Source organism: Drosophila sechellia, chromosome 2L, assembly GCF_004382195.2.
Source record: "Drosophila sechellia strain sech25 chromosome 2L, ASM438219v1, whole genome shotgun sequence".
NCBI classification, from domain to species: domain Eukaryota; kingdom Metazoa; phylum Arthropoda; class Insecta; order Diptera; family Drosophilidae; genus Drosophila; species Drosophila sechellia.
Window position 1 is genome coordinate 6,531,481 of NC_045949.1, and position 25,479 is coordinate 6,556,959.

The window sequence follows — 25,479 nt, forward strand, 5'->3', positions numbered from 1 at the left end:
ATACATCAATAAGATTTGATAATAAATCATATCTGTGGAATAGTTGAAACAGACCCGAAATGTCTCTTCCCTATTTCGGTATTTTTAAGGCCACACGGTATTCCTTGGCGCACCAAGTACGGTCACACAAATGAAAAGCCAACTCAGCTGAAAGTGAACCCATTTTTATACACAAAAAATTAGTAGCTGCAGCGTAATAAGTTGATTTCACCCGATCACTGCGCCCCGAAAACAATGCAAAATGCGGCTGACCAACGAGAAAGCAACAATGCAGCCCCAGCTGAGTGATTTGGCCCTGTTCCTGGGCCTGTTGATCTGCTGTCTTCCAACTTTGACGTGGGCTGCGACTCTCTCCGACAAGCGACTGTGCGCCGACCCGAAATGTGAACGTAAGTTGTAATCTAGGGCCAGAGAAGTCAGCCTTGGACCTCCGGCACAGCCATGTCTCTTGAAATTGCATAATTAATTCGGCGTTCGGCTGGTTTATGCTTGCAGAAATCATCTCGACGGGAATTGCCAAAATCAGCTATGCCACCGGTGGTGAGGGGCTGATATCCTTCAAAATAAACTCTCCCATCCGTGTCCTGTCCAAGAGCGCCGGTTCCAATATGCAACTGTGGGGTGTGGACATCAATGGGCGGCGCGGCTATGCCAATAAGGACTTCATCATGGAGAAGAAGATCCTGGTCCGGGATAAGGACCTATTGTACGAGGTGCCAGTGGTGGGACCTGGTAGTCCAGTGCAGTCAGCGGAGACACCAGTTCAGACCGTGGAGACGCCAGTAAAACCCGTCGAGACACCAGTTCAGAGCGTGGACACGACAGTGCAGCCTGTTCTTAACGCCTCTGAGTCAACCGATGACCTGGCAACGACTACAACGTCACCACTTGAGATAGCCATTGATTCAATAGTAGTTGAGCACGACAAGCTGCAGGATCAGCAGGTTCCTGATCCTACTGCGGCGTCCAAGACCCAAGTGCAGGTTATAGAAGGAACTGAGCTTCCCCTGGAGGCCATTGCAGCTACAACGGAAGGTAGCATTGTTCCAGAGACGACAGCAGACCCCCAAGAAGCAACGAAATCGGACTCGACAGTTGTTGACACTAAAGAGCCACAGGCATTAAATTCTGAGCCCAATAAATTGCAGGAAGAGCCAAAAGCTCAGCAACCTGCCAAAGAAGCTGAGAAACCTCCCACACTGCCTCAGGCCATCAACGCTGAACTGGAAGACGCTGACGATTTCTATTACGGGGATGACGAGACAGATGACGACTCCGAACAAGGTAGTCAAGATAACGAATCGATCGAAGAGATAGCAAACGATAACAAATCAATTAACGAATCGATTGACCTGAAACCGCTTACGGTCGAGCAACTAAACACAACTGATAAATTGGAGGATGTAAAGGATGAGACTAAAGAAAAGCAGGCAGAAATGGAGGTCTCCAAGAAGGAAGATTCTCACTTACCTACTGAGACCTTAAATGTGACGGCACTAGAAGATCCAATTGGTCAAAAGGAATTTCCCAAGCAGGTACTGGATGCAGTCGTGGAATTAAAGTCGTCAGATCCTCTGCCAGTTGAGGAGGTTACCAAAAAGGTGGCTGAGCCAACACAAACGATTGTCGAAGATAAAATTAATGAAGAAATAGTTCCGGTTTCAGCTGAAATCCAAGCAGACCCTACAAAAGGTAACGCTACCGAACCTATTGTTGCTCAATCTGATGAGGAAATAAAAGCGCCATCTGAGTCAGTAATCAGTTCAACCGCTCCCTCTCCTGTCGTTAAAGAGGCACCACTGAAAACAGAGCCTGTTGGACTGCCGCCCCTCTTCGAAAAGAAGAACTTTGAGAATCCCAATGATTACTACAAGCAATTGCAGGAGGAACAGAAAAAACAGAGACTAGTTGCAGAGGCGGAGCAGCAAAAGCGTTTACAAGAGGAAGCGGAGCAGCAGAAGAGATTGCATGAGGAAGCTGAGCTGAATAAAAGGTTACTCGAAGAAGCCGAGCAACAGAAAAGGTTACAAGAGGAAGCGGAGCAGCAAAAGCGTTTACAACAGGAAGCAGAGCAGCAGAAGAGGTTGGAAGAGGAAGCTGAGCTAAATAAAAGGACACTCGAAGAAGCCGAGAAACAGAAAAGGTTACACAAAGAATCAGAGCAGCTGCAGCGCTCAAGTGAGGAAGCGGAGCCACAACTGAGCGTTCAGGAAGCCAACATGCAGCAGCTTAATGATTCTGTGGATGCGCAGTCCAACGAAATCGTTGATAACAACAATAAGCAGCAGCCAGAGCAATATCAGCAGCACCATCATCATACAGAAAGTGCCTTTAATTACCCATCGACTGCATCACATACAACTCCAACGCCTGACGCCGAATCACCGTACGCAGCAGTCCAGGAGGAGACCACAGAAGCATCCCAAACTGATAAACATCGTGAGGGAGTTGGTTACGTGGAGCCAGTAGCTATGCCCGCGACGGCTAGCCCCGTGTCGGAAGTACCCATCAAGGAGGACGCACCAGGCTTCGGTCTCTTTGCCACGATTGTCGACACCGTAAACAATTTCATCGGAAAGGATCCTCAAAGTGCTCCAGCAGATAGCAGCGATGAACTGCACAGAATCCTTTATCCAGGAAGGCCTGAGGTGCCATCTTCTCAAAGGAAGGCGGAAGGTGATCATTACTTAATCATTATTACCTACCTATTCTTCAGAAATTAGAGAGAATATCCAGTCCGGTTTTGTTATATACTAAACCTTTTTTTTTTTTTTAATATTCCAGACTCTGCTCCTGCCGATGTGGATGGATATTGTGCCCGGTTTCAAGCCCAAGATGAGCACTGCCATCGCTCTATATCTCTTGATAACATTGTTGAAGTAATGGCCGGCAAGCTGGTTGACCACAGTCAACTTTTACTTTGCGTAGTTATCGCCGCGATTTCTTCCTTGTTCTTCATGTTTGCATACTACTGCTTCTGCAATAGTAGTCAGGAGGGAGCGCTTCTTTCGAAGCTGAACCATTTGGAGCGCAGTCTGTTGGCCTCCCACAAGGAGAACCTGATCATCAAGCACGACCTGATGACAACGCGCACAAAGTTGGCCAGCATTGAGGACAATTCCTTTGGCTCAAACGACATGGTGGCCGATCTCAAGAAGCAACTTGAATCTGAGCTGTACGAGAAGGCCAAACTGCAGGAGCAGGTTGGCTCATTAGAAAGGGTAGGTCAACGCCATTTAATCAAATAAACGCTTAATTAACAAATCACTCTTTACAAGGATCTGGATAACGCGGCTGAGGCTGGCCTGGAGCTCAACAAGATGCTGTCCGAAGTCCTGAACAGTCAGAATGGCGATGAGGCTTTTATGAGCACCGTCGACGAACTGCAGCGACAGCTTAATGACCAAGAAAGTGAGTAAACGCCGTTGATTAATACTAATAATACTATGATTTTTTGATGGCTACTTATTTAAGCATTTAGTATCCAAAGCAGTTTTCTATTTAATAACTCCATAACTTTTTCAGAGATCATCATCGAAATCAACAACAGTCTGGCCGAGAAAAGTAGGGAGAACAGCGAACTGCAGTATACGTTTACGGAGGCCACGACTCGGCTCAACAGCGAACTGAAGACGCTACAAGAGGACAACTACGAGTTGGAGATGGAGAAGTCTAAGCTGCAAACTCGTCTTCAGGAAATTCAGGCTGAAACGGAAACGGAGTTGGCCAAGGCACTGGAAGCCAGAAATTACGAAATGCAAAAGCTGCAGAATCAGATTGTGGAGCTGACTGCCAAGTGGGAGCGCGAACATGGCGATCTGCAGACCAGTCTAGCAAAGATTGAAGCTCTCGAAGATTGCCTGAAGGCTGTCAGAAAGGATGCGAACCTCAATGTCCAAGAGCTGATCACCTCGGCCAAGACACGCGGTGAACTCAACGCGGTCCATAAGAAGCTGGTTGAGTTGCAGTCGAAGGTGGAGCAAGAAGCAGCCCACAAGCAACGTCTGGAGAGCCAGCTGCAGCAGTCAAGTCAAGATGTGGAGCAGCTGAAGCAGGACTTCAACCAATCAGAGCGCGATAAGCTAGAAGCCCAGACGCGTCTTGAAGTCTTATCCGGCTACTTCAGGGAGAAGGAGAACGAACTTAAGAAGTAGTTTACCAAGAATCACATTTGAGGAAAGTCTTCATCTCTTAATTACCATTTCAGAGAACTTAGTCTGCAGGAGACTAAGTGGCTGCAGCACCAGGGAGAAAATGCCAGCACAGTGGAGACCCAGACGCTGATGAAGAACGAAATCCAAACTCTGAAGTAAGTCAGAGTCGCGCATTATCGTATTCAAGCAATGTTAAAATCCATTTCCCCTTAGATCTCAGAATGACGAGCTGCGTGCCGAGATCGAGGCCCAGATAGCCTCGCACAAAGCTCAGATGGGCACGCTGGAGAACCGCGCTCATGAGTCCTGGCTGGCGGCGCGCCAGTCGGAGCGCCGATGCGAAGAAGCGTTGGCCGAAGCCGCCAGCCTGAGACGCAAGCTGACCACAATGGCCAGCGGCGGAGTAGGAGTAGGCGGAGATCATGGAGGCGTCATGGAGGCCATCGCCGCCAACGGAACTTCCGTGTTGGGGGCGGAACTGAAAACGGCACCATCGCCGCTTCCCTTGCCGGGTTCACCACTGCTGAACATGCCAAATCCACTGCCATTCCTGGCGGCACCCTTCTCACCGTTCATGGGTCTGCCGCCGCCATTCCTGCCGCCAGCTGCAGCGGGAGGGGCACGTCCTCCGCCCCTGGGACGCATGCGCTCTCCGCCGCCCTCGAGTCGCGGCGATCGGGATCGAGAGCGATACTCGGACTACAGCGACTACGACGACTACGACGACGATGAGGAGGACGACCGGGGCATGGACCGTCGTCGAAGGCACAGCGGCAGCTGGGGTCGCCGGCATCGCGGCTCCTACAGCCACTCGCCGCGCACATATCGCTCGCTATCACCGTCGGACAGTCGGTACAACTACAACGACACGGAGACTGACTTCAGTCCGCCCCCAAGTCCGCCGCCCGTTCCGTCGGGACGCAGCGCGACATCGCGACCCTACAGCGAGGTATGAGGAGCAGGGTGTGCCCGTGCAACCAAGTCCTACCAAGTATATTAGACTCAAAAAACTAGTTCAAATATATTTATTAATCAACGATTATCGAACGGTGGGATCGGGGCGGGTCGGGACGGCCTCTCAAACCGATTCCCCAAAACAGGGATCTCAGGAGAGTTCGTGAACAACTAAGAAAACTCCTGTCTCAGCGGTGAATGATATCCAAGAAAAGAAAATTGAAACAAATTAAACGCAATGACAAACACCAATCCAATGTGAGCTGTTTTTAATGTGGAATTGACAAATATTCATTTTCTCTGATCAAACAATTTTAAATAATCTGCATGGCATATTTTTAATACATTGAAAACTACAAATAATTGATAACACGAGTTCAGATTAATATCAACAATCATTTTAATAGCTAGCTTATAGACGAAAGACTTATCAATAAAATATAAATAGCACTATTTTGGTCCGTTAAGATAATAGTTAACTAAACAAATCACGACTTGTGGCGTTTAAATTCCAGTTCAGTACATTCGCCAGGTAATTGCGAATAGCTGCTACTAGTCGCACTGAAGGAAACATTAAGTTTGGGATGTTTAAAGAGCTTGGAAACCTGCGGAAGAGTATGAGTTTCAGAATCAGTACTTTCTAAACCAGTAATATACGCACCATGTCTTGATTGCCGGTTTTATAAAAATGCATGGTCAGGGGCTCCGTTCGCTGATTTAGAGCACGGTTCATTGTTGACTTGTTGAAGGCAAAGAACTCGTCGTACAGAACATGGTTGGAGATGCTGAATTCCCTGAGACGGGGAGAGGCAAGGAGCACGTCCCATATACCATCGGCATTGACCCATATGCGCGAGTTCTCCAAATGCAGTTGCTCCAAGAGCGGAAAGCATTTTATGATCGTGGAAAAGTTAATGTCAGCACATCCTTCATCATCGACGAGCGTTAAGCATCGGAGATTTCGCAGTTTGGCCAGCACCTCCGTTGGCCTCATCCAGATATTATTACTGAATGCGGCAGTCAACACATCTTGACCCCTTATGCTTCCAATATTCCACAGCAGATCGTCCAACTGGTCGAAGTCGTGCAGGCGCAGCGTCTTCAGCTTGGGCAGGCCCAACAGTTGGCTGATGTTGTCCCTGCTAAGGTAAACTATGTCCAGCTCCAGCTCCTCCAGTTCCTGCAGCATACAGATGGACCTCACGTAGGTATTCTCGTCAATCTTTTGCCACTGGATGCTGAGTGTCTGTAGTCGCAGGTTCTGGCAGATATCCTCGAAGGCCTTGGGGCTCAGGTACCAGCACAGCTGAAGGTCCAGTCGGCGAATGTTCCGCCAACGGCTGATGTGGTTACCAGTGGTATTCCCGCTCAGCCCGATGGCTTCTAGCTGCGGGAATAAGTCCACCAGAATGGCAATGTCGGCGTCTCCTTCTATATCGCTGGTCTCATCGCCCAAGTAGGTCAGTTGACGCATGTTGGGGAAGGTGTGACCCCTCCACCGCTCCAGGTGATCCATGGTCAGGTATTGGAGCGTAAGTTCCGACACCGTGAGGCGAATGCACTGCAGGAATTCGTTCAGTAGATCATAGTCGCCATCGAATGTATAAAGTTCAATAGTATGCTCCCCATTGCGCTGCCAGATGTAGGATACAAGCGATCTCAGTCGCGATGCGGGCTCGGAACTCTTCCACAGCTTCAGCTGATCCTCCAGATTGAGGTACTCTACAATTTTACTATTCAAAGATTATGCCTATGCCTATCCATGGATTCCATTCAACTTCACTTACAGCACGCAGTCAGCATTGAGGTTCTCAATGAGCGCCATGTTCACTATATCGGCCCAATCCTCAGATCTGAAGAGTTTTCCAGCCCGACGAGTTGTTTATAAAGTTGGAATGTTGCTTATTATGACGAAAACATCTGTCAGAAAAAGCTTTCGGCGATTGAGCTTTTTGCTGTTGTCAACTGTCTCATTCCAAATATTCCACAGTCCGGGTTATTCAATGGATTCCACTAAAATACCACTTGCAAGAAGATTACAAAAAAGGAAAGCTCCTGAATTCGGTTTATTAAATATATACATTTAATTACCTTTCATGCACCGTTTACTAATATAGTAATGTAATAAAGAACATACAAAATGGAGTAGCCAATAATTGCAAATTGCACGTAGAACCTCAAGTTGCATTTTTAATCTACGTTGCTGATATCATTAATTCTTTTAGTCGATTTCCAGTTTCCGGAACGACCCCACAGCGCCAAAGGAGGAGCGCTGATTCCTTCGCTCATGATCTCCAAACTCGCGCAGCTTTTCATTGGCACCGAAGCCTTGGCTTTCCCGAAAGTAGGGCCCATAGCTGGACAATTTCGCTTCCATGGTGTGGCTTATATCCTGCATATTACACCCAGTTCCTCCATATTCTTGGGGCAAGTACTCGCGACGCACTAGCTCGTATATGGCCGCCGGATCGGAGCTAACCGAGATCTAGGCGAAATCATAAGTTTGCACTGAAATAGGCAGGCATATAATATGGTAAACAGACTCACCCGACTCTTGATTTTGGCCGGGAAAAAGGAGCGCAGGGAATTGAATCCAGTTTCGAAGGCCGCAGGAACATTGATGAAGTGTATGCCCTTCTGGCGCGTCGGCATCGCCTCATCCGCGTAAGTGGAGAACTTACTGAGCAACTGCGGCTGGAGGGCAAAGAGATGGCTCCCCGTAACGCCAGCCATGTCCATTATCTCCACATAGCCACTGACCGTGGCGTTGTCGTCCTCGAACATCATGATCTCACCGAACATGGAACCCACGCGAATAATGTCCTGGAACTTGTGTTTGCTCGTATCGTAGGAACCGGCGCGAATTATGGTCACCCGCGGTCCCGGATCGTCTGCATCCATGGGAATTTGAAGGAGTACTCTATGCGAAATTTGGATTAAGGAACAGGAAAGATTTTGCTAAAGACTTCACTTCTTACCCCATTCTTACGATATCCAGCACCTGGGGATCGGTGGCTAGGCGCCGCTCATTGAAGACCTCGGGAATGGACCGCTGCAGCGTGTAGAACCGATCGAACTTCTCCTTGGCCCGCTCCAGACTGAACTTGGTGCCGCGCAGAAAGGCGAGCAGGAACTGGTCGTCGGTGCAGGCCCGCAGATGTGGCTGCTTCAGCACCCAATCCCGCAGAGCCTCGATGTCCTGGGCCACCCGGGCGGGCAACTCGTTCAATTCCCTGATGCAAATCTCTTGCAGCGCGGCATTTAGTGGTCGAACCGAGTTCATTTCGATACAGGAAACGGACTCAAGACAATGCCACGTTAATTGAAATGGTAAAAATCGTTATTTTATGGTGGAACCTCTCCTCACTTCCCAACAAATCGGATTGCGTGCATATGCTTACTGCTTGAAGATACCTCGTCGACTGGCCAAATGATACACGAGTAACATGTGGATTCAACTTACTACTGCCTGATCATAAGCCGATTTACAACCGCACGAAGACATTTGTGGACATGGTGGATGTGGGTGGTGGTGGTCGGTGGTTGGTGGGTGGTGCTGGGTGGTACCACGCCGGCGCTTGGAGTATTCCAGTCGCTACCCTTGGCTGTGAGTCGCTTCGCGATTGATTGGCTTAATTGGCTTTGGATTGGATTTACTTTTTGAGTGCATGCGGCTGCGGCCGATATGAGCTGTTAAATCCCATTGATAAAGAAGGTTAATCGAGTGCAATTACTTAACGAAAGGCGGATAGATAACGAATGCTAGCTTGATAACTCGCCAGCTGAAAAGTAAACAAGGAAATTAACACAAAAGTGTTACTACATAAAAAGTTACAGTAAAAATAATTACTACGCAAAGCAATTTCTGTTAGTTCTAGTAGTTACTTCATTTTACCGCACTTACAATTGCATACAAAGTAACAACCTTTTTTAATTTTTTTCTTTACCTTGCTATAAATAATAAGAATACAAATATTTTTTCATCATTTTGACTTCTAACATTTTTGAAAGTCCCGCCAATAGGGGTAGTCACCTGGACATTTGGTATATTTTAGTGAGCTTGCATTGTGTACTCCAACGGTCACACTATTTATACCTTGTCAGACTTTCAAGTGAAAATCATCTGACAATAAAAACCAATTTTCCCCGATGACAAGCATCGAGGAGAATCCGTTCGCTGCTCTGCTGCAGGAGGGCGCCAACTCCGATGGCGTGCCGCACAAACTGGTCGAGGAAGTGCTCCTCTTCACGCTGAACAAGGCGTCCTCTTCCGCGGTCCTGTGCCTGGCCGACGTGGTGGTGGAGACCAGCGAGGAGATGCTAAGCGAGGATCTGGTGGCCCACGCCCTCTTTGAGCGCCTGATGCTGGCCGAGACCAGCCAGTATGCAGCGGGCAATGCCAGTGAAAGGGCCATGGAGCGGCGAGCCATGTGTTACCTTAAAGGTGCCTTCACGCGATGCGGACTCATTCAGGCGGAGAGAAAAATCGATTGCTCCAAGATACTAGCGCTGATCCTAAACAATGCCAGCACCTGCATGCGCCAGCCGGACCTCTTTGCACCGCAATCCTTCGGTGCCCAGTGGATGGAGATGTTCGAGCAGGATGAGGATGAGCACGATACCAGCACACAGGAATTTTTGATCCGCGTCACCTGCAAGGTGATGGAGGAGGTGGAGCCGATTGAGGCCCTGGGCGCCCTAAAGGCCATCTTTTACCCTGTCCTCACCGAGCTGCAGAAGAACATCGCCAAGCTAAACCTCATTACAATGAAGAAGAACATATTCTGGATTCTCGGATATTTCGTGCGAGACAAACGAGCAGCAGTCCTCGGAGAGCTGCTAATTGACTACACCACTCCCAATCCCAGAGCTAGCGGTAAAGCCAAATCTTAAATATTAGCTGCAATTCGATATAAAATCGAAATTTTTCAGGTAGCGAATATATGGACACTTTATTGGGCAGTCTACTGTGCATCTCAATACTGCCCAAGACCCAAACAGGCAAATACGAGTTTTTCCAGGAGCTGTCAATAAACCAAACTGACGATGCTCTGTGGGCTCTATTGTCGCATCACCAGCAGTCCATTTTCCTGCTGGTCAAGCAGCTCCTCGTGCTCTCACCCGAAACGAAGAAAAAGACGCTTCAATGGCTCGGCAATTGCCTGGATGCAAATGTGCCGCGTGGTCATTTGTGGAGCAGCATCAATGCAAGCACGGAGCAAACAGCTCACAGCACGTCCAGCGATGCCTTCATGACCAACCTGACCGCAGTCCTAGTTCGTCTCTGTGCTCCCCTGTGTATGCCCTCGTTAAAGGTAAAAACACTTGTGCACTTCATTTCTAGGAGCTTTACTCGAAAAACCCACTTTTAGCCATCTATTAATAACTTTCTAAATATTCGCTGCAGGTTCTCCTCGTGGACCCTACATATTGTGCAGTTCCCAACAAAGATCGGCAGGCCAAGGGCGTTAGTATGCTAAGGGCCCACACCGAGACTTGCCTGCTCACCAGCGAAGAGGGAGAGGAGCGTTTGACGGCCGAAAAGTACAATTTCGTGACGGAGATCTTCTACATGACACACAAATGCTTCGAGCTCTCCAATATTCCGTGCATTGAGCGCTTCGTACGCGTGCTGCGCGAGCTGCAAAATACGCAGATGGCGTATGGAGAGGTCGTGAACAGCGATCCAAATAGCGAGGTGGCCAAAAACCTATTTCGCATGATAAGGGACCAGATACAACAAGTGCTGTCCATCAAGAACACGCTCGCCGAACCCACCAATGACATGTACCTGTTGAAATTCTTCGAGGCTTCGGCTATTTGGCTCACTGAGATTGCCATGCTGCCGCGTGAAATTTACGAGCAATGCCTGGACAAGCGCGACTTTTCCCCACAGCTTTTCCGCAACATGGAGCTGCTCTCAGACACACCGCCCTTTGTGGCACCCTATATGCAATCGGTGCCAGAGAGCATTATCGACAACCTCTCGGCGTTTTTGAATGTTGCCCGGAAACTAAACGGCGAACAATACATCAATATATATTTCTCTGCCCATGATGCCTTCTTCAAGATGATAATTCTATTCATGGGCAGCTCAGCGCTGGTCAAGAATCCTCACCTTCGGGCCAAACTGGCTGAGGCATTGGAATTTCTCTTGCCCTCACGGATCATGGGAAGCCATCGCAAGACTTTTGTCAGCCATGTCTTCGACAACCATCCGGATCGGTTGAAGGTGGTGCGCAGCCTGCTGAACGTTTTCGTAAGCATCGAGATGACTGGACAGTCGGTGCAATTCGAGCAGAAATTCAACTATCGTCGGCCCATGTACGCTATAATGGAGTTCCTGTGGACCAAACCCGAGCACGTTCAGTGCTTTCGTGACCTGGCAGTCGAAGCGGAGCAGAATATGGATGCCATTGAGCCGCCCATATTTCTGCGCTTCATTAATCTGCTTATAAATGATGCCATCTTTCTGTTGGACGAGTCGTTGTCCAATCTGGAGCAGATCAAACAGCTTCAGCAGGCGCAAGCCAATGGTGATTGGGATAGGCTACCGCACACTGAGCGTGAGCAGCACATGACGAACCTCCAGCACCTGGGCATGCTAGCTCGATTTGACAACATTATCGGTAGAGACACCATAAATCTCCTCAAGCTGCTCACATCGAAAATCAAAAGCATTTTCTGCCACAACAGCATGGTCGATCGCATGGCAGCCATGCTGAACTATTTTCTGTTGAATTTGGTTGGCCCAAAGAAGGAGCGCTTCAAGGTTAAGGACAAGAAGGAGTTCGAATTCGATCCGGCTCAGACGGTGATCGAGATCTCTCACATCTACATCAACCTAAGCTCCGACGAGAGCTTCTGTTTGGCCGTGTCGCAGGATGGGCGCTCCTACAGCGAACAGCTCTTCAGCTATGCCGAGAGCATCCTGATCCGAATCGGAGGCGGACAACTCATAGGCGACATGTCGGAGTTCGCTGTGAAGGTAGCGCGAATGTGTGCTCAATACAAAGAGGAGCAGGAGCTGCTGGCTGATGCGCCGGAAGAGTACCTCGATCCGATTATCTCCACGCTTATGACCGACCCTGTGGTGCTGCCCAGCTCCAAGGTAACAGTGGATCGTTCTACCATCGCCCGTCATCTTCTAAGCGATCAGACCGATCCATTTAACCGCGAACCGCTCACCATGGATAAGGTCAAGTCCAACGAGGCTCTGAAGCAGGAAATTGAGAGCTGGATTCAGGGCAAGCGGGATGCGGCCCGCTCGAACAGTTGAGGTAGCAGCGGACCCGCAGCTGCAGGCTCATTTGCCCAACCAAAGAGTTAGCTCCATGGGGAATCGGTCGTTAAAGAAATAATCAATGTTTTCATTTTTTTTCATAAGAATTCCAATCATACATGGTGGAATGTGTATGTGCAGTTGTATAGTTAGTGGTTTTTAAAATATATTCATAATCCATTTTTCCATGTTAACCAAATTAATTAACAAACAATGTACTAATAGTACATGCAAAGGAGAAATTATTGTAGTCATATTTGGTTTTGTGTTCACAATATGTGTAAATATATGTTTAAATAAAAGGCTTTTCGCTGGAAAAATGTCTTTATTCAATTATTCATCAAATGAAAATATCTATAATGCAAATCGACAGCATGTTTTATTAGATCCAATCACTTATTGTCTTTTTTCGCTCCATCGGTTTTTGGGGGCGATCCATTGGCCATGTCGTGGCTTACTGATTTACGGAATCGATTGAAGTAGCGACGACCAGTTAGGTACCACAGCGCCTCGTGATAGCTTCTGGGCAGGATCTCCGGAACTGCTTTGCTGCAGGAGTAGGTCAGGTGCAGCACATTGCACTTAAGCTCCGTAAAGCTATTGCCATCGATCGCATTCACCACCGTCAGCAGCTGAATGTAGTTTTCGTGGGTGAAAACCACGTACGCCTTCAGTTTTATGTAGCTATGGACGGGAATGGAATGGGCGAACGTAACGTCCGCAATGAAGCGGATCATGCAACGCTGGTTGGAGTAGAGGGAGGCTGTCATGTAGCTAATCTCGATAGCCTTGCGGATGATGAACCCTCCGAAGATGGTGTTCGATTCGTTTCGGTTCTCCGGGAACGGATGCATCAGGGTTCTGCGACGCCACGTGGACATCCATCGTGAATTCGGTGGTAGAGTAGTCATATCACTCGGTGAAGGTCCGTCATCGCCCTTGGTTCGGGTAAACAGCTCGTACATGAGCTGCTGTTCCTCCTTGGTGGGCTGCTGCGACTCCAGGCGATATAACGCTTTGGCACGCTCCTGGTGCCGCTTCTGTGCTTCCTGGTGTAACCTTTCCTCCAGCTTATTGGCCGGCACCAGAGGATTGACGGGAGCTGGGCCATTATTGATGGCATCGCGAGCCTCTATCACAAAAATGCCCTTTGCCAGCAACATTCCGCTTTGTCGCACATAGGCCGTCACCTCCATGAAGTTGTTGTCCGTATATGAAACGTGACCGGAGAGGGACACGTCTGCATCCGCAATAAACTTGTCCTGCATGAAGTGGGCGTGGTCCACCAGCATGGTAATAAAAGTGTATGGCAGCGGCACACCCTTCGGCAGATTGGGCAGATGGATGTGAAGATGGCAGATCCACACTGCAAGGCCACTCTCATTTATCAGGTATTTGGTTACGGACTAGTTAGTTGGCATACTTTACTTACTTACCGGCAAGAAGGTCGAGTTCCTCAATTATCCTGCCCATGCGCAGCAAGCCTCGCCCGTAAACGAAACGTTGCCTCAACAGAGCATCTGTTTCCAGGAGCACCTGGGCAGTCGTTTGTGAGTCCAGCATGGAGCGATTGGGCAGTTCGCCTTGCTTCGGCTGAAACTTGAGGAGTCCATCCCGGCTCTTGGGAATGATGTGGTAGCCTCCTTCCACGCCGACGTGCTCACGGATTTTCTTCGCCACTGTGCTTGGTATTGGGAGTTGGATAAGTGGACAATAATGTGGAGGTTTACCCGCTGTTACCATCCGCCATCGTGCCCGAGCGGTGCCCCGAATCCAGCTGCTCCCCCCCGGTTTCCATGAAGCAATGACGAAGTGCACCCAGTTGGTGGCACGGGTGTCGCACGGCGATCATCCTTCTGCCAAAGTGCTGACTTAAATTCATTTAAATTTTGGGTTTGTGTGCTGCGCTATATACATATGTATAGTTGTCAAATAATATAATACAGAACGTTAAAATCCTTTGCAATATATTTTTTAAATTTCTAACAGAATTAACGGCTTTAATGTAATCGAAATCTTAAGAATCACAAGTACTAGCTTCCAAAGGTTTCACGTTCCAGGCTTAGCTACTTTCTGTTTTCAAAAGTAAATGTCGTAGCGCGTTATTAATAAATTCGCTGTTTTGTTTAGAAATCAAAGAATTAACAATTCGAAAGCTGCATTAGTCGCAGATCAGTGCTTGTTAACACTGGCTAGTCCATCATCCATCTCCCACCATTCGCTTTCGGTATTTTTCCTATTTCTGTCCTGCTTACTCATCGTAGCAACGCCGAATAACGGATCCTAAGATCGAACGAACCTGTGCTAAACGTGATTTCGTTCATTTTCTCATACATTTCAACATATTTGACCTGTTCAAAAGTGCTCGCTTTAATTTTTAACCAAAAAAAACCAATAAATAGTGAGTATGGACCCTGTACAAGAGGAGGCGATCGAATTGAATGGCCATGTAATGCAAATGGCCGAAGCTGAGCAAGAAAATGGCGCTGGCGCCCTGAAAATTGCCACCAATGCGGGTGCAACCGATCGTCCAGCGCATCAGCAGCTTCCGCTGCCAGTCGAGGATCAGCAGGATGAGGTGCTAACCCCCGCTGAGAAGGGCAAGTTCGAGTACCCGCCCCCTCCGCCGCCCCCAACTCCAGTCCAGGCTCCGCCAGCCAACAAGGCCACCGCTCTGAATGACAGTCAGGAGCATGACAACGACGAGCCCAACTCCGAGAAGTGGGAGGATCCTTGCGCTCCGCCCCCACCGCCTCCGCTGCCGACTAGCGCATTCCTGGCCACCGGACTAGGCTACCTCAAGCTCCCCGCCTTCAAGCTGAAGGATGCACTGGAGAAGGCCATCACCAAGTTGGAGGCCAACAAGCGGACGCAGAAGGCCAGCCCCGAGGTAAGTTCAGTACATATTAGCATATCTCCATTTTTAATTTTATTATTAGCAGTGCACACTGTTGTCCGATTGCATATTTATATTGAAATACATTTTAAATTTAACTTTTCTTGAGTCTTAAAGCCTTGATATTTGTCTAAAATCTTGGCAATCTTTATTGGCCAACAAAACACAGTATTTAACACATAGTCTAAACACTGGAGGGAATCCATGCCAAGTATTAGATTATTCGAAATCATTGCAGCTCTGATAAAAATGTCGTAACAAATTTAGTTAAAGTAACTTTGACTTAGCATTCATATATTCGACATTTATTTTACATCGAGTACAGACAGGCCCTCTCACACATCATGAAGTTTTTTCAATGTTGTTTTTATTTTGGCAAACAGTCTTCTCTTTCCATCAAAAACAAGAAGGAGGTGGCCCTGGAGATGTTACCCAGGCGCTCGAACCCGGAAACGATCGGCGATGGATCCATGTTGGCATCCACATCCACGGCTGTTATGCTGCACCCGAAGACCAAAAAGCCCATGGTAATTGTGGAGATGGAGAGGCGTTGTAAGATCATCAATTTACTGGCCAAACAGAATCAAATCCTCGAATCCATTTCGGGGGAAGCCATTCCGATGCATGGACCCTCGAAGCATCTGCACGAGGACGAGGGTCTCGCCCTGCAAGTTCTCTCTGCCCGAGCATCCACACCGTACACACAACCCTCCAGCATGTTGTCCTGCACGGCCGTTAGCTGTGACCTGGAGCACGATTCGCCGCGGAAGCAACTGGCCAGCAAGGAGGCCTTGCCGGAGCAGCAGTCTAGTCAGGCACAGCAGAAGCGTCCACCCAGCACGGGCATCCACAAGCCAGGAAGTCTGCGAGCACCCAAGGCTGTTCGTCCTACTACTGCTCCGGTGGTCAGCAGCAAGCCGGTCAAGAGCTATACCCGCTCCCGCCTGATGGACATTCGCAACGGGATGTTCAATGCTCTGATGCACAGGTCCAAGGAGAGCTTTGTGATGCCTCGCATCGCCACCTGCGACGACATTGAGTTGGAGGGAAGGCTCCGCCGCATGAATATTTGGCGCAGCTCGGACGGCACAAGATTCCGGACACGGACGACCAACTCAAACATAAACAACAACAACAATGAGTGCATGCCTGCCTTCTTTAAGAACAAAAATAAGCCGCACCTAATCAGCGATGAATCCATCATCCAGAGCCAACCGCCACAGCCCCAAACGGAGTTCCAGGTACGCTAGATAAACTTATAGATTCTACGCTATTTTGCCATATATAAAATAGACTTGGTTAGCTCAATGGAAAACCTATGTTTTGAATAGGACAAGTGAGAGTGTTACAGTGGAAGAAGGCGGTGATTCATTTGAGTGTCTCGACCATCTGATACCCCTTACTTTGTAGGCCGATTTGCCTTTTTGTTCCACTCAGATAAGTTCTTGTATGGAAGATCATATTACCCGCCTTTTCTGCTTTGAAATAATCCCTTAATCGTTTGGGAACATTAGGAATTCAATTTGTTTGTACGAATATATTGGGGAAAGATCGCATTTTCCCCACTATTGTATTAGGTAACACAAAGTCGCATTATTCCTGCGCTTATCTCATAAATCAATGATTGCATTGCATGACCTCCAGAGGTCTTTGGCAATCATGCTGATCATTGGCTGGATCCTCGCTACAGTCAAAGCACTAATCTATAACATTTTACAACTGATTGCGAATAAGTATGAAGTAATTACTCTACAGTCGTATTAGACTATTTCCTTTTATTGAATTCTATGCCAATTGTCACCATCTGGGATTCTACAAATACCCTCGAGCGAAATCACTTCTCCAAATAATGACACTTTCCATCGACCTCCCGCAACTTTTGGGCCGCCTGCTCGGGAGTCAGATCCCGCTGGGCCATGGCCAGCAGCTCAAATCCCACCATAAACTTGCGCACGGAGGCGGAACGAAGCAGCGGCGGATAGTAGATGGCGTGCAGGGTCCAATGAGCACTGGATGCGTGGGCATGCTCCGGCCCAGTCGGTGCTCCGTGCCAGCCCATCGAGTAGGGGAATGAACACTGGAACAGATTGTCATACTTAGTGGTTAGCTCCTTCATGGTCAGCGCCAAGTTATATCGCTGTTCTGCGGTAAGATCGTTGATCCGCTTGTTGTTGTTGCGCGAGATAAGCATGGTTTCGAACGGCCAAGTGGCCCAGAAGGGCACCACCACCACCCAGTCGCGATTCTCAATGACAATCCGCTCCTGGCGCTGCAGCTCCCGCTCCACATAGTCGGCCAGCATGGGCCGCTCGTTGGTGGCGTAGTAGGCACGCAGACGCTCCTGCTTCAGTTGCGGTTCCGTCGGCAGAAACGAGCACGACCAGATCTGGCAGTGCGGATGGGGATTGGAGCACCCCATTGCAGCTCCCTTGTTCTCGAATATCTGCACCCAGGCGTACTTGGCGCTCAGCTCGTTGAACTGGCTGATCCACCTAGATAGGCAGATAAAACGTGGGTTTATTATTTGAGTACCTTCTGATATAAACCATAAATCCTCCACTTACTCGTCGATAACAACGACGATTTCCGCTGCACTCATCGTGGGCAAAGTCAGATTCGATTTGGGATGGAAGCACATCACTCGGCAGTTGCCACGGGCGGGAGCTATCTGGAACAGTGGATCATCGCTGTTGGGAGGAACGGGCACCACCTCCACCAGGGCCGGGAAGTCGTTCTCAAACACATAGGTGCTCTCATATTCCGGAGTTTGCTGATCATTTACAAAATATACATGTAAGAACGCTTGAAACATTTGCGAGGCTTTAGTTTGGTGGCTTACGATTCCATTGGGTCTGGTGACGCCGGGGCACAGAGGATTGGTGGGATCGAATTCGGGCAGGTCGTTCTTCTGCGCCTTCTCCTGCTGACCCGACCATGGGCGTTGGGTGCGATGTGGGCACACCAGGACCCATTGGCCGTTCAGCGGATTCAGACGTCGGTGCGGGTGCTCTGCAATGACATTCGATTTTAATTAAGATTGGGGAGCGATAAACCATTGATGATAAACCACTTGTTGAACAACATACGACCATTCGCCATAGGAACTGAATCAAATTGGCATGATGGAACACCTTTCAACCTACCACTGGCCACAAACTGCATCGTGTCGAAAGACGTATCACTCCGATCGGATTATGACTACTACAGATTCACGGGACAAGCGCAACCTGCCGCGTTGAGATTACGGCTCCCAATGCTGCTGATATTACTATTCCGATTCTGATTCTGCTTCTGAATCCGATTCCGATTCCAGTTGAGCTGTTTTTCGCTTCTTCAGCTGCATTCTTCTCTTTCCGCTCTTCGGATTATTCCGCTCACTCTGCCGGCGAGCGTTTAGTTTGAGTTATGCACGCATTCTGCCTTTCAGTGGAATAATTTTTCCATCAGCCTTATCTCTCCCACTCAGCTGGGCGTTCTGATATGGGTGTGTAAACAGTGTGTGCGCGATTGTGTGTGCCGCTAGTGATGCGCGGTGGTCGATAAGACGTTCATAGAGATGGCTGTTTAATGTTTAATAATATATTAAAATATAATTATATTTATATTTTATCTAGTATCTGTATGCGTAATTGTGATTGAAACAAAACGTTTCCTAAAGTCTATTTAGCTATATTGCAATCATTGTAATCTAATTTCTTTAATACTTATTAGCTGAGTAAGAGGTATCTGATAGTCGAGAGAATTTTTAAGTCTTCCTAAACTTATTTTGTGGGAAAAATCTAAAAATATTCCAATGAATTTTGCAGGATCCGGCCATTGTTAACCAAAGACGCATTGGCAGCGGTCGTTTAAACCATTCCAAGTGGGGTTACAACGACGAAGACTACCACTCCTACCACAATGGCAAGTCGCAGCATATGGAGGAGGTCAATTCGAAGAACCAGAACAGCAAGAACATGACGGTACTGCAGTTCTTCGACACCGGCGAGATCAGCAGTCAGCCTCAAAGACGACCGAACACTCCTGTGACGGGAATGTCTATCAATCGATCCGAGAACGACACCCTGCACTCGAACGAGTCCAGTGAAGATTTGAGTCGCGCCAACGAGAACTATGTAAAGCGAGTAATGTCTGGATTCCTGGTTGTATCGAAGCCCAAGTCACGAGATGTCGAGGATAGGCATCACCGGCGGTACAGGAACCAGAACGAGGAGCCGGAGTGGTTTAGCTGTGGACCCACGTCTAGACTGGACACTATAGAGTTGTGCGGCTTCGATGAGGACGAAGAGAAAATGCTAAAGGAGGGCAACAAAAACCACGGATTAGCTGAAACAGAGCGGGAATCGTCAAAACAAAAGGTTAATATTCACTTAGTTCATTCCATTACGCAATCTATAAGATAAATCCAAAACTTGTAACCTTTACTCGCTTCAGATGGACCATAAGTACAAATGGACGCATGCGGATCCGATGGGTCGAACCAAATACATGCCCAAACACGACACAAACAACAATCATAACGTGGAGAATATGAACAATGTTATGGTTAGCGAGCATCAGCAACAAAAGGAGGAGAAACGTTCAGGCAGTGGCCGTTCGTTTCAGTTTGATAAGTTCAATCAAAGCCAACACAATTACGAAAGTAGCAGTTATGTGAATCACCAGCAGCCGCCACAAACGCAGCCTCAGCCAATGCAGCAGCAATCGAACACAAATACGAACAACTCTAAATTCATGTCATTCTTTGCCAATGAGGGGAACTCCTCGTCGTCTTCGCTGAACGAGTTTTTCAAGCAGGCCATTAACCAGGGTCGTGGCAACAATCCGGAGCAGCCCAAGTCGTTGGGCCACATCGGACAGATGCCTTCGGTGGATCAGCTGGAGGCCAAATGGCGTCGAAACTCACTGAACAATGTTGGGGAGACTGCCAACAATCAGACTGATAACTTCCAGAAGCTAATTGGCTCTCTTTCTGCGGCTAAGCCACAGTCACCGGCGGTAGGCTATGATGCCATCTCCAACTTCATAATGCAGCAACAGCAGTACCAGCAGCAGCAACAGAAGCAGCACCTCATCATACAGCAGCAGCAGCAACAGACCGCATTTTTGGCGAGCCTGCAGCTGAAGGCGATCCTTGGCCGGCCCGACACCCAACTGCTACTGCTTCGTCTGACTAAAGGTGAGGATTGGATGATGAAAACAATGTTAGTTGCATGTTTTCAATAATTCTTTCGTTTTTCTTTCCAGGGGAAATATCCAAGCACGGATTACTGGTGCAGTTGGCCAACCCTCGCTTGACGGACATGGATCGCGAGGCCATCACTGCTGTATTGCAGTTCACCAATACCCAGCAGCAACAACAGCAGCACAAGCAGCAGCTGGACATGCTCTCGAGCACGGTCATCGCCAGCCAGTTGCAGAATCTTCACAACTTGGCCATTGTTCAGCAGACTCTTGCAGCCAGGCAGCCGCAGCATAATCCACAGACGCAGGTGCCGCATCAACTGTCGCAGGAGGATTTGCAAGCGCATGCCAATGTGATAATGCGAAACGCCGTAATGAAGCGAAAAATGGAGGAGCAGACCTCAAAGCTTATCAATGGCGGTGCCAAGCATCAGGCCCAGCAGCAATATCTAAACCGTGGCCAGCAACGCCAGGCTCGACCAGATGCCAGCTCAAATGCCTTGCTCCATGCCTTGATCTCTGGTGGCAACAACCACGCCTCTAGTTACCCTATGAATGGACAGCCGCAGCAGCATCATTCCAATTTGAGATTCGGTGATAACCAAAACTTCCAATCTTTTGAGTCCAACCAGCCGCACTTCGCTACGCAATACAAGCAGCAATACCAACAGTCTCAGCAGCAACAGCCCCATCAGCAGCCACAACAGCAGAACAACGCTGGAGGCGGCAATAACTTCAACAAGGCCCAAATGCAAGCCCAATCAGCTACTGCCATGCTGCCCAACAGCGGCGGTAAGTTATTTTAGTACCTATTTAAAAAATCTATTATATTATGATACAATCGTACAGTGGGTACTCCGTGAAGTTTACCTTATCATTTGGGCTTTGAAAGCAAAGTCACCACATATAACAGATAGATTTGTAGTTTCTTGACAGCTTGTTACAGTTTTATGGTCATAGTTCTAGAAATCGGGATAATACCCAAGGGAGGCGATTCATATTTTTACATTTGTGCTGAGTTGTTATCTTTTAGGGTAATGTAGTAGTTAATAAGCTGCTTAATGGCCTCCCATTCTTGGTATTTTGCTTGTGTCTGAGTCAGACGGTCAATTCGCAGGCTGATTTTTCGAAAGCAGAGCAAATATGCACTTTAATGAGCACTTTCACATATTATCTGTAAACGAGTTTTTGTTACTGCAAACATTGCACACTTTGCAATGCACTTAATCACATCTGGGATATGGATATACAAGCTGTTGATTCAGATTACCACTTGAACGCCTCTACAAGGATGAGCTGGCTGGAGTTTCGAATCAGAAAGATAAATAAAACATGATTGGTAGGGCATTTTGTCGTTAATACATCGTTTAGCTCTAGAAAATATTAGGACTGTTGTAATGATTTCATTGATGAATAACATTTGACCAGTATCATATACTTGTTTCTAAGCTGCGCCTAAATTCCCAAGCTTAGCTGGCTTCCTTGTTTGTTCAAGAGATCACCAGAACGTGGCTTGCTGAGCACTTTAGATTTCCCAGCCGAACAACATCTCAGCCAGCCCCCTGAGTCATGGGTTCTATTTGCCGTCGACTATGTGCGCAATCGGTTACCCATCGATCTCCCCATTGGATATTGCCGATGTTACGTTCGTGGGACATTCCCAGAGTTAGCAGGTATTTGCATCTCTCACTTGATTGCTGCCTTTTGCTTTCAATTGTTCGTGGCATGCCTGGGGCGAGGCATAAATATAAAAACAAACATTTAACGACAGCACCAGTGGCTTTATCAGCCAGCGAAATGTAGTGGCCTGTAGATGGGAACCGACTCGCTGGGGGAATCGTCGCCACGCACGATTACTGAAAAAGGGGGTCAAGAGCACAGATTCGTTTCTCGTGTGTAGGATTCAGCAAAATGAATTAGAAAGCTGTCCACTTGCAACACTTTTCACATCATATTAGAATTAACTGAAGCGCAGAGACTCTCATTTGTTTGTATATTTATTGCGTATTTAAAGATAAAACCGCCTGAGAGGCTTAGTTCTGGGTGGTGGGTGAGTGGACTTTGCCGGCAAACAGTATGTTCCCGGTGGACTCCTCCTCGATGAAGAACACAAACGGCCGGTTCACGTTGAATTCCTCGATGGCGGTGCTGCCACCGAATTTGTTCTCGATCTCCACAACGGTGGCTGCGTAGGCCTCCGTTCCCTTCTCGTTCACATTGATGCCGGCCTTCTGCAGGATGTTGGACACCTTCACTTTGCCGGCGACATCTGCGCCGCGGGTTAATCCCGGCAGCGAGGCACTGTCCTCAAAGATTTCGCGCACACCCAGCCTGCGCAACGTCTCCTTGAGGTTCTGCTGGTAGTCGAAGTGGAACTTGGGCAGCGTCACCTTCACTTTCACCTCCTCCATGGCCCACTGAGCGCCCTTTAGCTCGTCGTTTTCCAGGTTCTTGACCAAGTCATGGATGCCATTCAGGGCGTAGGGCAGCAGCACGAACAGGGAGTTCTTGCCTTTGTAGGGCAGACGCAGAATCTGCGCCTTCAGCTTCTCCGAGGTGGTGTAGTAGAAGTAGTCGGTCTGCTCCATGAACTCCGCCCGCGACTGGTCGTCCTTGCTGCGGAAGAAGGGTCCCTCGAATGTGTTGGCGAACTGCCTCCGCCACAGACCGTTGAAGTAGATCAGATTGGTCAGCAACATTACGCTGCTGCGCACGTTGTCCGGGGCCACCAGCTGCTGGAGTCTGCCCTGCGTGATGTTTGCGGCCCAGGCGTTGATGGCATCTGCCGCCGCCTCGGGATTGGTAAAGTCCAGCGCCTCCACCTCGCTGTCGTAGAAGTGTTTCAGTGTGGCCGTGAACTTCTGCTGTGTCTCGATAAAGCTGTCCGTGAAAAGCTTAGTGCGCACACTGAGCGTATCGTGGAGCTGGTTCTCCTTCTTGAAGGAGTTAAGTGTCTTGCGGTAGAACTCTCGCACATTGTTCTGCGATCGAATGTCTGTCTGCGTGTTGGCAAGCTCCAGTTGCGTCTGGGTTCCGGCTCCGGCCGCCTCAGCCAGCAGGGCCAGCACCAGTTTCACGGAGAACGGCGAGATGATCACATTCTTGTCGGCCGTCTCGTTCTGCAGCACCGTCTTGAGCAGATGCCATGAGAACGGATCGTGCGAGTCGCTCCGGAAGGGCACGAAGGTATCTATGTCGTCGTAGATACCCGCTCCACTGGGCACGATGGCAGCGCCACCGGGCAGCTTGTCCGTACGGGTTTCGAATACGCCCTGGGGCGTCGTGGTCGTCGGTATGGAGTTGCCATTGCCCGTGGCTAACGCACTCAAAAACAGCGACAGCAGCATCACTGCCAAATTTCCGCCCATCTTTGTCATCTTTGCTTCCCTATGCTTCTGCGTCTCGATCTTCCTCGGGTCTTTGCTTTCCGCCTCTTATTCGCAGCAAAACAACTGTTAAATGCGGGCTTCGTTGGGGCGAGCGGCGAAAGAGCGCCGGTGGAGCGAGCGATAACCGTTTCACGCGCCGTTCCAACTGAGAGTGACTGGCGCGCCGAGCGGGCTAGCCATTTTAAAATCCAGCTTCAAGCCGCTCTGGTCGCCGTCCTCTGCTGCTGTGCTGCCGCGTCGACGGGGCTGCGAATGTGACTCCCAAAGCATACGTACGTCATTATTCCAAACTGATGAGTGTGCTTCAGATGAGGGGGGTGAAGGGGAACGGCTATAACTATACGGTGCATCAGTGCACTCAGAGAATTTCCATGCCTACATTGACCTATAAAAATATTCGACGATCATTCATACGTTCAATACAGGTTTAATGGGTAATAAAACTGTCTAACTACATAGCGAAAGTTTCGAAATGTCATGTCTAATTATTATATTTGAAAAACTTTCAATATATGAAAACAGAAATTTAGATTCTTTCAGTTGTATAAAATTTGTTGAAAACAATATCCGCCTTTATCAGGCTTTCCCCACTTCAGCTATTTGTGAATTATTGCATAGTCATCAAAGACAAAAGCTTGCATGTTTTTATTCTTAAACTACGTCACAGTTTCTTTCACGCTCGCTGCAAATACCCAAGCCAGTTTATGAATAGCTATTAATATAAATTTGAATTTCAAATCAGCTTAAGTTGTGTCGGGGATAGTCTGGCAACGCTGACAGCTATTATAGAACTCAGTGTTGGTAAGTGACGGCTAAACAAAACAGCTGATCTGAAATAAATTCTCATGGTGCGTTGATGTAACAGCAGCCGGCGAAAGAAACTTGTGCATTTAATGAAAAATAGTGAATAAATAGCCAGAGTAACCGCACGTGCCATGCAAATTCGTCGTCCGCGAGGTGTCACTGTTCCTCAATTGATGGTGGTCACGGCCATTGGGCTGCTAGGCGGTATTTACATTTGGCAACCACTGATTTTGAAGTACAAAAACGAGAAGAAGTCCGAGGCAGAAACGCCAGCAGTAACTGAAACTAGTGGAACCACAAAGTTAGACCTCACACTTAACCCTAATCTGCTGGCTAAAGTCATATATTAATTGTATTCCGTTCTCGCCCTCAGATGAGTTTCATTAACGGCTTCAAAAGATTCGCCACAACGACCGTTGGTCTGATGGCCATCGGTATCGGATCGACCGTTCTATTCTACACCACCCATCGCCTTGTCATCAAACCCTATCTTCTCGAGAAACGCCGCCTGGAAGCCGAGGCCTGTGCGGAGTACCTTTTCCAGCAGGAGGGGCACTCCCAGATTGGCGAATCAAGACCCAAACGGAGCGAATATTGAGCCAAGGATGCCAGTGCCGTCATAGACATCTTTACATACTTATAACCTAGTGATTAGTTACCAAATTTCAACGCTGTAACATGGTGAACAATGGACTTTTACTTTCTTACCTTCACTTTGGGTGGAGAGGCCCATCATCTTGTGTTCATTTTAGAGTTAAACAGAATGGATTTTTTATGGAAGCAATATGAATTGAATAAATAATGAAAAGCACAAAT

The 25,479-nt window shown here is 48.3% G+C and overlaps 9 protein-coding genes across 11 annotated transcripts; 4 read left to right on the forward strand and 5 right to left on the reverse strand.

Annotated features, from left to right (window-relative positions):
- Positions 1-129: 129 nt before the first annotated feature.
- Positions 130-5,360, forward strand: LOC6611415 (transport and Golgi organization protein 1). The gene is made up of 7 exons (XM_002035923.2): positions 130-389; positions 496-2,676; positions 2,785-3,221; positions 3,279-3,411; positions 3,526-4,150; positions 4,208-4,309; positions 4,368-5,360. Exons 1-7 carry the CDS (start codon positions 242-244, stop codon positions 5,107-5,109), a joined length of 4,368 nt encoding a protein of 1,455 aa, XP_002035959.1. The 5' UTR covers positions 130-241; the 3' UTR covers positions 5,110-5,360.
- A 67-nt stretch (positions 5,361-5,427) lies between these two features.
- LOC6611416 lies at positions 5,428-7,007 on the reverse strand. The gene is made up of 3 exons (XM_002035924.2): positions 6,896-7,007; positions 5,770-6,841; positions 5,428-5,713 (listed from the first exon to the last, which is right to left on the reverse strand). Exons 1-3 carry the CDS (start codon positions 6,931-6,933, stop codon positions 5,597-5,599), a joined length of 1,227 nt encoding a protein of 408 aa, XP_002035960.1. The 5' UTR covers positions 6,934-7,007; the 3' UTR covers positions 5,428-5,596.
- Positions 7,008-7,156: 149 nt separating this feature from the next.
- LOC6611417 (retinol-binding protein pinta) lies at positions 7,157-8,732 on the reverse strand. The gene is made up of 3 exons (XM_002035925.2): positions 8,087-8,732; positions 7,656-8,028; positions 7,157-7,593 (listed from the first exon to the last, which is right to left on the reverse strand). The coding sequence occupies exons 1-3, from the start codon at positions 8,389-8,391 to the stop codon at positions 7,330-7,332; spliced, it is 942 nt and encodes a 313-aa protein (XP_002035961.1). The 5' UTR covers positions 8,392-8,732; the 3' UTR covers positions 7,157-7,329.
- A 469-nt stretch (positions 8,733-9,201) lies between these two features.
- LOC6611418 (ubiquitin conjugation factor E4 A) lies at positions 9,202-12,710 on the forward strand. Its single transcript, XM_002035926.2, has 3 exons — positions 9,202-9,984; positions 10,041-10,423; positions 10,516-12,710. The coding sequence occupies exons 1-3, from the start codon at positions 9,258-9,260 to the stop codon at positions 12,385-12,387; spliced, it is 2,982 nt and encodes a 993-aa protein (XP_002035962.1). The 5' UTR covers positions 9,202-9,257; the 3' UTR covers positions 12,388-12,710.
- LOC6611419 (acyl-coenzyme A thioesterase 9, mitochondrial) lies at positions 12,701-14,291 on the reverse strand. Of its 2 annotated transcripts, none has more exons than XM_002035927.2 (3): positions 14,131-14,272; positions 13,827-14,069; positions 12,701-13,756 (listed from the first exon to the last, which is right to left on the reverse strand). In XM_002035927.2, exons 1-3 carry the CDS (start codon positions 14,270-14,272, stop codon positions 12,783-12,785), a joined length of 1,359 nt encoding a protein of 452 aa, XP_002035963.1. In that variant the 3' UTR covers positions 12,701-12,782. The 2 variants fall into 2 exon arrangements, with proteins under 2 accessions (XP_002035963.1, XP_032577576.1); XM_032721685.1 differs by having other exon boundaries at positions 13,408-13,756; positions 13,823-14,069; positions 14,131-14,291.
- A 49-nt stretch (positions 14,292-14,340) lies between these two features.
- On the forward strand, positions 14,341-25,125 carry LOC6611420 (protein cup). Its single transcript, XM_002035928.2, has 6 exons — positions 14,341-15,280; positions 15,670-16,527; positions 19,093-19,644; positions 19,721-20,465; positions 20,534-21,262; positions 25,037-25,125. The coding sequence occupies exons 1-6, from the start codon at positions 14,798-14,800 to the stop codon at positions 25,048-25,050; spliced, it is 3,381 nt and encodes a 1,126-aa protein (XP_002035964.1). The 5' UTR covers positions 14,341-14,797; the 3' UTR covers positions 25,051-25,125.
- LOC6611421 (probable galactose-1-phosphate uridylyltransferase) lies at positions 17,031-18,727 on the reverse strand. Its single transcript, XM_002035929.2, has 4 exons — positions 18,430-18,727; positions 18,126-18,295; positions 17,851-18,056; positions 17,031-17,778 (listed from the first exon to the last, which is right to left on the reverse strand). Exons 1-4 carry the CDS (start codon positions 18,446-18,448, stop codon positions 17,121-17,123), a joined length of 1,053 nt encoding a protein of 350 aa, XP_002035965.1. The 5' UTR covers positions 18,449-18,727; the 3' UTR covers positions 17,031-17,120.
- LOC116800189 lies at positions 21,179-25,474 on the forward strand. Of its 2 annotated transcripts, none has more exons than XM_032713820.1 (2): positions 21,179-21,262; positions 25,037-25,474. In XM_032713820.1, the coding sequence occupies exon 2, from the start codon at positions 25,037-25,039 to the stop codon at positions 25,259-25,261; it is 225 nt and encodes a 74-aa protein (XP_032569711.1). In that variant the 5' UTR covers positions 21,179-21,262; the 3' UTR covers positions 25,262-25,474. The 2 variants fall into 2 exon arrangements, with proteins under 2 accessions (XP_032569711.1, XP_032569710.1); XM_032713819.1 differs by lacking the exon at positions 21,179-21,262 and adding an exon at positions 24,696-24,964.
- LOC6611422 (serine protease inhibitor 27A) lies at positions 22,450-24,015 on the reverse strand. The gene has a single exon (XM_032713817.1). It carries the CDS (start codon positions 23,845-23,847, stop codon positions 22,504-22,506), a length of 1,344 nt encoding a protein of 447 aa, XP_032569708.1. The 5' UTR covers positions 23,848-24,015; the 3' UTR covers positions 22,450-22,503.
- Positions 25,475-25,479: the final 5 nt, after the last annotated feature.